This window comes from Pezoporus occidentalis, unplaced genomic scaffold (assembly GCF_034315485.1).
Source record: "Pezoporus occidentalis ecotype Australia unplaced genomic scaffold, CSIRO_AGI_Poc_V1 ctg39, whole genome shotgun sequence".
Classification (NCBI taxonomy): Eukaryota; Metazoa; Chordata; class Aves; order Psittaciformes; family Psittacidae; genus Pezoporus; species Pezoporus occidentalis.
Genome location: NW_026915713.1, coordinates 8,957,913 through 8,971,428, shown reverse-complemented (window position 1 = coordinate 8,971,428; position 13,516 = coordinate 8,957,913). Strand labels below are relative to the sequence as shown.

The following is a 13,516-nucleotide window of genomic DNA, read 5'->3' as shown; positions in this document are numbered from 1 at the left end:
GAACTGCTTGAGCAAGCAAAGCTGCAGGTTCAAAACTGTCCTCACTTCTACTATTTCTAGTACAAAACATAAAATGTAATAAAAGATTATTTTTGGTACTAACTGTGCTTATTGAAGACAATGCTGTCAAAATTCCCAGCTTTCAGGGACTCTTGCTCTTTTCCCATGACAAGACTGTGACTTACTGTACAACTGGCCTTCATACCATGGCTCGCCTCTTCCCACCTCCTGCTCAACAGTTGCTTTTGTGCAGAAGACATCCTTCCCCCTCTGAGCACATACGTGCACCGCATGTGAAGGCAGTCTTGCTTGTTCACTGCTAGCAAGATACCAGCAGTACACCAGATCACACAACCCAGTACCCCATACATGGGCAACTGTGGAGGGGTTGAAGAAAGAGGTAAGAGCAGAGGATGTAGTTACTGAACTGCTGCCCTTTAGTGGGACACAGAGGCCATGGCCACTGCTGTTCAGCCACTCTCTAAGCATCACTGCACAGGCAGAAGGGCAGTATGGGTCACTTCACAGCAGTTCCATTCAACAGTTCAAGCTGAAGACAGCAAACAGGACTGGATCAGTATGGGTTTTTTTCCTGTTTTTTTCAGTATGTATTTTTTTCTGCACCTGCTACCACAGTTGTAAAGGATTCTTGTTCTGAACAAGGCCTATGGACCAGTTAGCATGGTTCAAGAAAAAGATTTAACACCTATCATGGAGCAAAGCTTCTGCAGAAGAAATTATCACCTTGGTCCCTGTTTTATGTCCTTAAATAGGAAAGCTTATATACCCTGAAAAACAATTTTTCTGTCCCACAGCTATCTAGAAAAAACTGTCTCCCTGCCTTTGCATGCTGAAAGAAATCCTTGAGTAGGTATTTGAAAGAAATACGTATTATCGCATATAATTAAGTCTCATAAAGCTGTAATGACTTTCTGAAGAATAATATTCCCCAGCTGCCTCTCAAAAATTCACAAGGGAAGAACCTACTTTTACTACCTAAGTAAAAAGTGTGTAAGAATCAAGGTTATTCTGAGCAATGATTTACCTCACAAGTTCGCAAGTGACATCATTGTCAGAAAAAACATTACCACCTCCTCTTTACAGTCTGCCATAAACACATTTCATTTACAGTTAAAATACAGTGAAAGTCAAGTATTGCTCTTGCTTGGCTACTTGGAAAAGGATTCCCATGCTTGGGTACCTTCTGGTGTATCAGCTGTCCCCACTTACAGGCAGAGCTGCCCCCCCCAGATTTGCTTGTATGCTATTGAAAACTGCTATCAATAAAAGTTCATTTGTTTCTTCCAAACACAATATCTCAGTCTGTGCTATTAGCCTGAATATTTGAACAAAACCCAACCAAGGCTGTTGCAGCTGTTCCCAGGGTACTAATGGTCTGAAGCCATAAGTTCCTACCTTGTGCTAATCATACAAGCTAAGCAACTTTGGGTCAGTTTATATTTGGCAAGAGACCTTGAAGAGCTAGAGGGAAAAAAGCTGTTGAGTAACTTTCCTTCCTCTGAGGTCCACTAAGTCATCACAGGACAATTATGGTGGGGTCTGCTCTTTCTGGTGATGTATTAAGCCAGGGCAATGGTCACTTACAGTCTTTAAAGACCCCATTCCTCTTTTTATTACATTGATGTTTGATTATTGTTTAGTCCAAAATCCAGTTTGGCTAATCACACTGTACCTGCCAGACTGCTTCTCTAATTGCAGAGTGGATAAATATAGACAGAGGGACCTCAGGAGATTGACTGACTCCACCTCTCTGCCCTGAAGCCCAACTAAGAACACCTAAACCTTCCCTGTATAGATACCCAAAGTTTTCTTTTTTTTCTAGGAAGTCTTTCCACTTCTTACCCAACTGCAAAGTTAAAAGTTTTTACTGAAAATTAAGACAATTCCTTCTTGTTCTATTTGCAGTGGGCATTATGCTCCTCAAACATAAAACAAAACAATATTTTTTCTTTCTAAGTTTGAAGAGTCTTGGCACATTCCTCTCAAAACCTACTTTTCCCTATTCCAAACAAGTACCAGTTCTACCAGGCTTTCCCTGCAGGCCTCTTAACACCTTCTTCCTTCCATTGAGACTCTCTCCAGTTTGCCAACCTGTTATTAAAGAAGGTACCCAGAAGTAGCCACACTCAAAAGAATAATCAATGTTCAGCTCTTCAGCATCGCATTCATCCGCAACAGAATCACAACTGCAACTTGCGCCCATCAAAACTAGGACACTATTCACTCCTCACCACAGCATTTGGAGAACAGCGCTGCATGCTGTAAATCTTGTTGTGTCTGGTACACAGGTGTGGTGATGGGAATAAGCTCTGGATTTAAATTCACAAGGAGAACCAAAAGGCTGCCTTGACCCATGCTGCTTCCCCAGCAGCTCCCTTGTTTTGGCTCAGCCTGGGCAAACCTGCTCCTTTAAACACAGCCTGATATGACTCGCCGCACAGCTTCCAAAGCCCTGTTCGGTTAAATATCACTGTAATGTTAAAACATTGCTCCAGGCATACATAATGAATAAACTGTTATAAAAGTCCCAATCCAAAACAGACTGGACATATTACACCATGGGATACAGAAAGACAGGCGGATACATTTGACTTCAGAATAAGCAAGTTTTCTCCAAGAATTTTGGCTCCTGCTCATCAAAAGGCAGAGTAATTTCCTATTCAGCCTTATTTTTGAAGACATGAAGTCAGCTTGAAAACACTATACATACAAATAGGCAGTTAAAACATCTGACGCTTTTTTTTAACCAGATTTGTAGAAAAATGAAAAAGGACTCTTCCTATAAGCCCTACATATCTCTGATATAAACATAAGTAGCACTGTCATTTTTAAATTGAAAATCAAATGTAAAATTTAAGTAAAATCTTACCCATAATGTAATGCTAAATTGCATGAGGCTAATTTGAACCTGCCCTACAATTAACTGCCAAACAGCTATTCCACCTAACTTTGAAGATCTGACTCCAAAATAATCTGCAGATTTCAATTACAATGAAGATGAGACTGTTACCAGTCACTGCTGCACAGAAGCAGTAACCACTCAGAAAGAGTTCCTATTCAAAGGAAAACAAAACCCCTAATCCAACAAGCAACAGCAAAAGACAATTAGTCTATATTTATACAGAACCAAAATACAAATGAATACAAGTGTAACACCTATAAAAATACAACTTCACAAGATTTTTCTGGTTTAGGTAATAACATCCATGTTTCAAAGTATGTTATAAGCCAGGCAAATACAAATGGCCCAGCAGCAAAATCTAACTCCTAGTTTTCAATCTCTGAAGACAAACGTTTTTATATCCCTAGATAAGAGATGAAAGAGCATCCAAAATAACACCAGGGTAATTTTGGCAGCATACTGCACTCCCCACCTTGGACAGCCACAACATCAAAGTGATTTCCAATCGGTATTACAATTTTCAAACTAAATTTTGCAATTTGCTTGTTTTCTGGCAGGCTTTCTGAAGACACACCAGCAGCTGCAGCCCAGCAGCCCCATGGATTTCTCTAAGCCTGGCTTACAGGAGTCCCCTATCCTGCAGTCCCACTACACCCACTTCCACAATCAAGACCCTGAACCTCATTTTTTAGGAGAGACACAGTCACAGTGCTTGCTGCATTATTAAGCAGAACTGCTTGAGCTTGAAACACCTGCCCAGACTAATATTGGCCCTTTTTCTTTCCTGCATAACTATACAACCCCACACACACTCCCCCACCGGAAATAAATCTGTGCAGAAGGCAAAGGAGTCCAGATTCTCTTAACCCGACTCTTGGAGACAGCTCCTCCCCGTTTCAGTGCACAAGAGCCAACGTAACCTTGTTCTTGCAATCACTGCCATAAGAATTTGCTGTTATTTCAAATTCCAAATGCAACAGCTTATTTCCCCCTTGTTTTCTTTTACCATCACACCCTGCAATGACATTTTAAAACTCACTTCATGTGTCTGCAGCCCTATGTGGGTGCAGATCTCACTAATACCTATTGCAAAAGCAGGTAATGTGGCAAAATTCATGCTTCCATGTAGATGGAGTTTTTATGTGCTGCATGTGTTACCAGACCAGTGCTTAACACAACCAGAGCCTAGAATCACAGTTTATAAACACACTTGGCCATTTTATTAGCAACAACACAGTTTTAAGCACTCCCACCAAAACACAAATAGGATTATAAACTTCCACCTGCTTTACATTTGCAGCACATGTAACTCTTCCCATTCTTCAGATGACCCCCACAAGCTCTCAGTGCCAAATTTTGTTTATTATTTGTCAGCAAGAGCAGCAGCATCTGCTCTTTGGTAAGCTCCATTGGGAGCAAAACAGCTGGGAGGAACACAGCTCCCAAAAGCATCAGAAAAGGCATCTCCAGCAGCTCCCAGAGCTGTCACATTGCTAAATTACTTTATTCCCTGCTGCTTTCAGTTCACATTTTTATGCATGCCTCTTAAGGCACAAGCAGACACTTGTAACCTCAGTGATAAAACCCTCCCGTCTGCTGCACAGCCACTCGCTCCGCTGATGGAGATTTACCAGCGGTCAGGAGCAACGAACACCTGCACAGGCAGCTCCCTGCAGATGCAGGGGCCATTTGTAGACCAGTCTCCATCTTTTCCATCCTGTCTGGGCCTCCCTCCCACACCCCTCCCTTGGTGCTGATGGCTGTTGTTTGGCCAAGCTGTTTTCCCGTTACTGCAGTCTTGCTGGCTCACATACCACACCACACTCCAAAAGCACCACCATAAAGCCTCCGCACACTTTAGAAAAGGACTGACAATGCTTTATAAACAGAAGACACTAAAAACATACAAAACCCACAGCAAAAAGCAATCCCAACCCGGTACAGCATGTAAGATCTGAGTAAGGAGCTACTCTCTCTCCCCAAGGGAGCATTTACACACACCAGCACTATTTATATTTATATTTATATTTATATTTATATTTATATTTATATTTATATATGAATCACCCATCACTTTAAGCTATCATGCATGATCACCACTTCCACAAGAATGGCAGTATTTAAACCACTTCTACTTTATTTTCCCATCACTTTTTCCCCCTTACATTTTTATTTAACAACTCTATTTAAAAAACAGGAACTCCAGGAACACCACTCCCATTATCCCCAAAGCCTTATCTTCACTTTAAATAGATTTTTCTCAGCTCAAGTCAAATAGCTAAATGTGGAAGACACCCAATGATCTCAAGCTTAACCTGGCAACCCCACCCTGTGCTATATGTACTAATATTTTTCACTTGACTTAATTAGTGGGATTCAGATGAGACCTCAGCAGCAATGTGCCCAACACCACAAACCACAGCAGTGATGGTTCACATGCTTCACCTGGCAATGCACCAAAATGCACTGTGGCCTTTCCAGAGCCTTGAACTCCAACACCACAAGGTGCTCCCAGTTCTCCACTATGATGAGCAGCCCCTCCTGATGCTAATTCTCCACTAGGACTTCCTCAAAGATAATGAAATAAATTAGGATATGCTTTACTTCCCGTTTGTTGAAGCCATACTTAGCACGTGTTTTCAAGAAACTGTCTGAATCCACATGATCACAATCTTTTTCCCCCATTAACGCTGAAATCCTTCTATAATTACTAACACTTAGAAGCTGGGCTTTAGGAAAATACCAACTAACATGACATTAGAAACAAAAAATAACACTGCAAGATCTAGATGCCTCAAGATGGTATCAATACCACAGCACATTGCGATGCCACAAAGTCATTATGCTAAAGAAATATGGGGCGATGCTGTCCTCACCATTGCTGCAGTGGTGCAGGAAGTGAGGGAAGTAAGGTCAGGCTGGATAGCGTTTGAGGAACCTGGTCTAGCGGAAGGTGTTCTTGCCCCTGGTGGGAGGTTGGAGCTGGATGAGCCTTAAGGTCCCTTCCTTAAACCCAGATCTTTCTGCAACTCTATGATTTAGTTTCTCCTTGTAAAACTTTCAAGAAACCAGGGACAGAAAACAGCACCTTTATTTTTCCATCACAGCTCCCCACAGAAGATCAGGTAAATCTACAACTCAAACTATTCACGAGTTCATTGTCCATCTCCTCTTTACAGAGAAACACTAAACTGCTGGGGGCACACAGGCAGGGAAAAAAAAAAAAAGGACTGGCAAATGAGCCCCCTTGATCATAAGACATCTGCTCAGACATCTCCTGTCTGGATGTTAGCAAAAGGTCTCTTCATCAAGGGAGTCTGAGCAAACCCAGATTAAGCTTCAGTTTAAGGACAGGAGAAGGTTTAGCCATTGCACACAAAACCGGGTTTATTCTTGTCAAGGCAAACATCAGAGATTGTTATTGACTTTGACCAGGGATGTGGTCCCATCTCTAGCAAAATCCCATTTGCTCCTCTTCACTGTCATTGGAGCTTCCTTAAACATCTGCACATCTCCACACAGACATTAACTACTGCAACCTGTCAGTGGAACCTCAAAATAGGTGACAAGTTACTTTTTCCTGGCCTTTGAAAGCTGGCTTTTCTACCCCTGAAAGACTGCAAAGAAACCTCCACAAAATAAGTATTTTAATCTAGAAGTGATTCCTAAGAGCAGCACATGCCAAAACCAAAGACGGCATGGAGCCTGCTGGCAAAGGCAGCATTCTGCTTCTGGTCACACATCTACCTAACTGGGAGGGAAGTCAGTACCGACACTATTCACTCTTGTTGAACTCCAAACGTCAGTGATGGTCCTCATATTTCCAAAAAGCTTTACAGTTATTACCATGTCTGAACCTAGTCACAGGTCCATTTACCAGTGCATTAATTCTCGTGCAGAGCATGCCTTAGAAACTTTTCTTGATGGCTTTCAGTTAGTGAAATAGAATTTGGATCCAGGAATGCCAAGGGCTCATCCCAAGCTCGCTCATGTTGGGGTGCTCCACCTCCTGACCTACTTTGGTGACTTCAGGTCTAAGTTACCTTTCCAGACCGAGGTCTGACCTTGTTCAGCCCCCAATGCAGCAGCACACTCCACCTTTCCTGCAGCTGAGCAGTACAGCTCAAAACAGATCTCCTAACCACCCGCAAGATGCCTTTCTAGGGAGCCACCCTCACACCGCCTCATCATACCAACGCGCCCCAACCCCCTCTTCTCGGGTACCAGCGACACCTCAAGAGGCCACATCTGCGAAGCCGGGCTCCTACACTCGGATGTCCTCCAGCGGCCACCAGCCCAGCCCAGCCCCGGCCGTGGCGGCACAGGGCTCCCAGGAACCAGGTCACCCTCAGCACCTGGCGCCACACTGCGGGTGTTTTCCCGTTCCCCCCACTCACTCCCATCCCGCCCTACCTTCCTGCGGCGGCCACCCGGGGGCTGCAGCGGGCAGCAGCCGGGCTCGGCGCTCCCCCGCCGCCCGCTCCGCACGTAGGTGACCCGTCGCCTGCCCGCCGCCGGGTGCTTCTCCGTGCCGCGGGCTGGAGGAGGCGCCCGCCCCGCCGCTGCTGCTGCCGGCTGGGGCTTCTCCTCCGTGCACCAGGATCGCCTCATGCCCAGCTGGAGGGAGAGGAACAGCGCGGCAGAGAGCAGGCAGAGGCGAAAGGCCGAGCCTCGCCACAGCGGCCGTTCCTTGGGCATGGCGGTGGGGGCTCGCCCTGCCCAGGCCCCGCCGCAGGGCTCATGCCGCCGGCGGGCCGGACCCCGCGGCCGCAGCCGAAAGTTGGGAGACCCCGCCCCGAGCGGGGCCGGCCGGGGAGGGGCCGCGATGCCCCTGCTCCAGTGCCTGCCATGGTCCCGGCGCCGGTCCCTGCCGTAATGGCGTGTGGAGTCGGTGTCCGGTCCCTGCCGTGTAGCGTGTCACACCTGCGTGTCAGTGGTACACGCACCCCGAGCCATGCTGCCTTCAAAGGCCCGGCTTGACAGACGACATCTCTTATGAAAAGTTTTCTCTCTGTTATATCAACCCACCTTTATAGTATGGAAGTGTATTAACTTGTTAGTATGTTTGTGTTCCCATTAGAGATCGCAGTGCCATCAAGTAGTGGAATTTTACTGGAGACTTGTGTATTGTCCATGCTTAAGTAAAGCAAACTAAAGGACAGCCTGGCCCTGGAAGTAAGGACTTTGTTTCTTGGGAGGTTAGAGATGTCTGTGCATGCTAATGGATACGCCTGGACAGACAAGATAACACCAGAATCCTAGCCCCTCTGTCATGTCTTTAAAGGCCTCACAGCATTGCCGATAAGTAAATCTAGCAAGGCTGACTCCAGGGAGGTCTGGATCAATAGATAAACAGCAAGAATACCACAAAAACAGAAGTTGCTTCGGAAAGTTTTACTACACTTAGTAATCAGTGCTGCAGCTGCTAGTGATTAGTTAAATGTTAAATGTTGGACTTGCTTGTTTGAAGGCTGTGAGACCCTGTGTGAAACCACAGTTGGGATGGAACACCTCATGTGCATGAATAATTTCTAGCTCTGTACTTCACATCCAAACCTTTCTCCTGGGTCAGCTCAGGCCAGCTGGAAATGTTCATGATATGTCCTTAGTTTCAGCTGTGAAGGAAAGGCTGGAGGTGAGCTGAGCAGGGTTGAGGGGCAGCACAGAGGATGGGTGTCCAGCTTACCTCTGCAGGAACACATGCAGCCCTTTGTCTCAAAATGGGACATGCTACACAGAAATATAAACGCACAGGCTGGCTTTAGTCTGAAGCCACAACGCTAAAGCATTGCTGAGCGATGAGCAGGTGGTGGTTGGTGGGATTTTCTGTAGCAGGAGCTGCAGGTGGGGAAGTGTGTCAGGGGCAGGAGGCAAGCTCTGTGCACAGGGAGGAGGGCAATGGCGGGCAGTTTGCAGCACATGCCGCTCAGTGAGTAACAAATACGTTCTCAGGTGGGATGTGCAGGGACGTTCGCAGGACATTGCTGTGCAAATACTTCCCGTTTCTTTGCCACGTCGGGGTGAAAGGTTGCGACTCTTGTCTCCGGCATGCAGTAACATGCTTCCAGTGCCCCTGCCTTCTCTCCTGACAAGGGAGGGGCTTTCTGCGCTAAGCTTCTCCTTCCTTTCTGCTGCCTTGTCCCCAGCAGCAGCCTGCTCTGCTCCTCTCACCTCTCCTGTCTGCTCACAGCCTCGGCAGGAGCCGGAGATAGCTCCTGCAAGGGCAGCAGGTCAGAGAGGAGCACGGGGAAAAAGGGCGCCCACTAGCAGGTAGCAAACAGACCTGCTGGCAGCAGGACAGAGGAGTTGCATGCAGGGAGATACGAGAGGGAGCCGCAATCTCTGCAGACGTGGGATTTGAAACGTGGCTCCGAGCACAGATGTACTGGCAGGGCAGGTGTTTACTCTCTGCCATTTAGACATTGCTGACCTTTTGGCTTTTTTTAGGTGTTCTTCTAAATTAGGTTAAAGCAATTCCATGGTTGTTTTAAACCGCCCTAAATGCAGCAGGCTCCTCTTGGAAGGGGGTAGGTGGCAGTGCTGCCTGCCATTCCTGTAGCAGGAGGAGGGCCCCTTTGTTCTAAGCTAAGCCAAACTAGGGCAGTGACCCACCTGAAAACTATCTCAAGAAGAACTCTTGTCTAGAGCAGTTTACTAATAGACCTGGACACCTTTATCAGTACCTTCCTGTCTGTTGATCAGCCTACAGCCAACGTGGGACAGCCTCTGGGTGGTTTATGCCTTTAGGGAAATGCAGTGCAGATGAGACCACTTCTCCCCCTGTCCCTGCTCAGAGGTCCCCATTCCTCCCTTGGTCAGGCTCAGTTGTTTGCCACAGAACCAGGTTGGCTCTGGTGCTGACCTGTCTGATAACCACAGGCTTTTCTCCTGTTTCCACCCCCCTTAGGTGGATCACAAGCAGACCAGACAAGCCCTGGTGCTAGTGCAAGGGAGGGACACATTTATGAAGACAGAGGGAGAGTGTGACTGCAACAGCTACACCTGACATCAGCTTAAGAGATGGGCACCCAGCTCCATCCGTGAGCATCACCTGGAGTTCATCAGCAGAAGGTCACTCAGGCTGGCACAGGGTTGCCTGTGCATGACTTTGCTTCTCCATGTGAAATGGAATCATTCATCTGGTGGACAAAAGTAATGCTGCTGCTCTGAGAGATTTAGACATACACCAAGTGCATTAAATGAACAGATAAATGTGACAAGACTTGCAATACTACTAGCCAAAATCATTATATCACAAAATTCTTAGCACCAAAGTTTTTTTAAATTATCAGCATCTTGTCAATAAATAATGGCATGTGAAGGTCTTATTAAAAGAAAAGTTTGTGTTTGTATGGTTATAGAGAAAATCTTAAAGACAGAAGTGTAAAGGTCAAGATTCAAAAAGTATCAAGTGACCAAATACATTTTAAAACTCTCTCTTGAAGTTTAATCCTTGGGAAATCAAAGTTTTCCTAAAAGCTTGAACAATGCATATTCAAGTACAAGAGGTCCAACTGAGCAGAATAAAAGCCACAAGGTCTCCCTTGGTTTTAGCATCACAGGTCCATTTGTTATCCTGCTCTCATTGTATAGCTTCAACAGAAAGCTCAAGTGCTTGAATCCAGCCACTCTTCTTGTCATCACTGAGCTATAACTGTAAATGCTGACCTTGTATGAGACATTCCCTTTCTTAGAAAGCTGATCAGCCCCAGTCTGTGAGCATGCTGAGGAGTGGTTCTGATAAAGAAAAGTTCATAAATTTAACTCAGTGTTTTCCTTGGGCTTTTGTGTTTTAACAAACATTTGACTTTCTCATGCTTCTCCCCATCCCACGCCCCCATCTCTTTTGAACATAAGACTGCCTGTTTGAAACACAACAGAGGGTTTCTAAAGATAGAGAAAAGGGATCAGTAGTAGAGAAGGATCTCAGGAAATCTCAGAAACAATGAGAAATCTTACCTGGATTGTCAAGAGAAATAGTGGGAATTAAGTACCTTAAACAGTCTCACCTCTCCAATCTAACAAGTGAATTATAAACTAATTTCTTCTCCTATGAATTGGCTGCAAATGAGCAATGCCTGTTGAGAAGAAAATTAAGATTGCAGCATAATGTATGCAGTTCCAGTTTAGCTGGAGGATGGGCCCTTTTGGGATGATTGCTGAGAAATCACAGCTTCTGCAGAACATGCTTTCTCTTTGAGTCAGACAGCAAATGGCATCCCAAAGCAAGATAGATAGTGTTGGAGGAACATATATCATGCCGAATCCAACAGAGCACAAAGTTTTGTCATAGGATGTGAAACGAGTCTGAATATAAGCATGCAAATTCTGAGAGAAGCAAGTGTGATAACCAAAATCAGATGTCAGCCCTACTGTACCTACTTTTTATGTAGGTGCCACAGATGTCTACAGCTCCTTTAATTTCCACAGGAAAAGTCTCTAAAAATGTAAAATACCTCCTGCATTTACAAATTTGTCTATGGTTCTAAACCTCTGGAAGGAAGAAGTTTCACATCAACAGAAATCATTGCCTCAGTGCTGTCTTTGCTGCTTACAAATTGCATCTTGCCTTGGATGTTGCTGGTAGCAAAATATCTCTTTTGCAACAGTTATTCAGTGTTGATCTTCTTTATGTCAATTTTCAGTTCATCTTGCCTGTCACCATCCATTGCCTGCCTCCCCCCACTGTCAAGGCTTCTGGTTGTCTTCTGGCTAGTCAAATTGTCTGCCCAGATCTCTGTGCAAAACTAAGCCCCAGGCAGGAAAAACACCACTAGGAATTCCCTGGATTCTTGAAAGGCTGTTAATAGAAGTCAAACATTCCTCCTATAAAATGAGTAAATGAATAAAAATGCTCTTTTTGACGCTATTTAACAACCCTGCTGGGTTTGGTATGAGCCACTTGCCAAAATCTACAGGACAGAGTGAAGGAAAACTTTATTCCCCTCTCCTCCCTCCTATGTTCCTGGCTACTGCTTTAAAAACTGCAGTGACATTGGTCTGTACACATGAAAAAAAGAGAAGTTTTGCGTAGAAATTTTCACAAGATCATTTCAAAAGTGGCTTCATGAAGAGAAGCACGGTGCGTCCTTCCCCACAGAAGATGAGTGTCTCTGATCCTGAGTCTTCAGGAGTCAGAGCTTTGGTCCTGGCCTCTTTTACTGCCTTGCACATTTATGTGCCAAAGCTCTGCCATAACCCTGAGGAATGTGGGATTAAATGTTTATAGTTCCCAGGGTGACTTCTCAGAGATGGCTCCAGTGCAAGTCTGGTCTCACTTCTGCTCCTTAAAAAACTGCAGCTGGAAATCCTGGAAGTATTTCTCTATACATCAAGTGACAGACCCCCCTGGAGCCTGCACACAGCCAGCAGCTCTGCAAGAGCAATAGAACCCTTGCTCCTTCCTGTGCCTTAAATCCCACTGGAAACTCAGAGAAAGAACCTTTTTCTGTTATCTTTCAGATGTTACCAATGGAGAAGTAAATTGGCCATATTTGTCTATTATCCACTTACCGCTGCTGAGAAATATGTGTTTGAACAGCTGTCAAGGCTAAAGCTCAGCTGCGTGGATCATTAAAACCACTTCTCAGCTCGCCACTAGTAGGTTTGAAGGTAATAGCTAAAAAAATATATGTTCATGAGGACTCCCATTAGCTCTCCTCAAGCTCGTGACTACTTAGCCAGCTTAACACAAGATTGATCTTGCTGCTTGGCAGCTCAGTGCAAGGCATGGGCAGAAGCTCTCTTTTCCCTCTGGCTACAGAGAGATTCAAACACCACATGCAAGCTGCATGCTCTGAATTTAATGAAGGAGATAGTTGATAATTAGTGGCCTGGAGAGGGGATTATAGATAAGGATTTACCTCTGAGTCACGCTTTTACGTATTTGCACACATACATAACTGTACCTGTGCACATACATTCGCTGCAGGAATGAGAAGAGGAATGAGACAGCCCTTCATAGAACATGCTCTACAGCTCTCTGCTATCTCTGGGCCTTACCTTTATTTATTTAACCCTAATCTTCATGGTGTTTAAAAATGTGATTTGTTTCCTCCAGCTGTTTTTCACTCCTGGAGAGGAACAACAGTGTAGTTTCATGGTCTGCCTTTGACTAAATTGTCTGCTCATTCTGAACAAGCAAAATTCTGCCTGCTTTTTAAAGTAAATCTGCTCAATTTTATTGAACAGATAGAAGTGTAAAGATTGACATGTATCACCATTTTTTAAAAAGATGTTCCTTGTTCCAGTTTACAGGAGTTAAGCAGTGGTAGTTGATATGCAGTTCATGCACAAGGATTTTTATGATATTAGTTTGTTGTCTGTATTTCCACTGTATCTATACTGTAATCCCAGACAAATGTCCAGTTTTGCTTAAAAATTACCCTCAGTTTCTATTACAAAATCCTATTTTCTGTATGCTTTAAAGATTACTTTGGTGTTACTCTAGGCTCAGCTTTCTCCCCTTTTTTGGATGCAATCAATTTTACTGGCATTTTTACACTTCTAAGCTCAAGGATTAATATATTTCATTAAAAAATGTAATTTGGCAAAGGGATTAATCCATAATGCTCAGAATTCTACAAAACACCA

General features: G+C 44.7%; 1 protein-coding gene and 1 long non-coding RNA gene across 2 annotated transcripts in view; one reads left to right on the top strand and one right to left on the bottom strand.

Annotated features, from left to right (window-relative positions):
• The window catches only part of METTL24 (methyltransferase like 24), a 46,693-nt gene extending 38,870 nt beyond the window's left edge, over positions 1-7,823 (bottom strand). The window contains exon 1 of the mRNA XM_062632524.1: positions 7,337-7,823. Within this exon, the coding sequence (XP_062488508.1) occupies positions 7,337-7,621 (285 nt within the window). The 5' untranslated portion in view covers positions 7,622-7,823. The remainder of the gene's footprint in view (positions 1-7,336) is intronic.
• LOC134170796 (uncharacterized) lies at positions 7,336-10,291 on the top strand. The gene is made up of 2 exons (XR_009967376.1): positions 7,336-7,411; positions 9,831-10,291. It is a non-coding gene; the product is annotated as an uncharacterized LOC134170796 (long non-coding RNA).
• Positions 10,292-13,516: the final 3,225 nt, after the last annotated feature.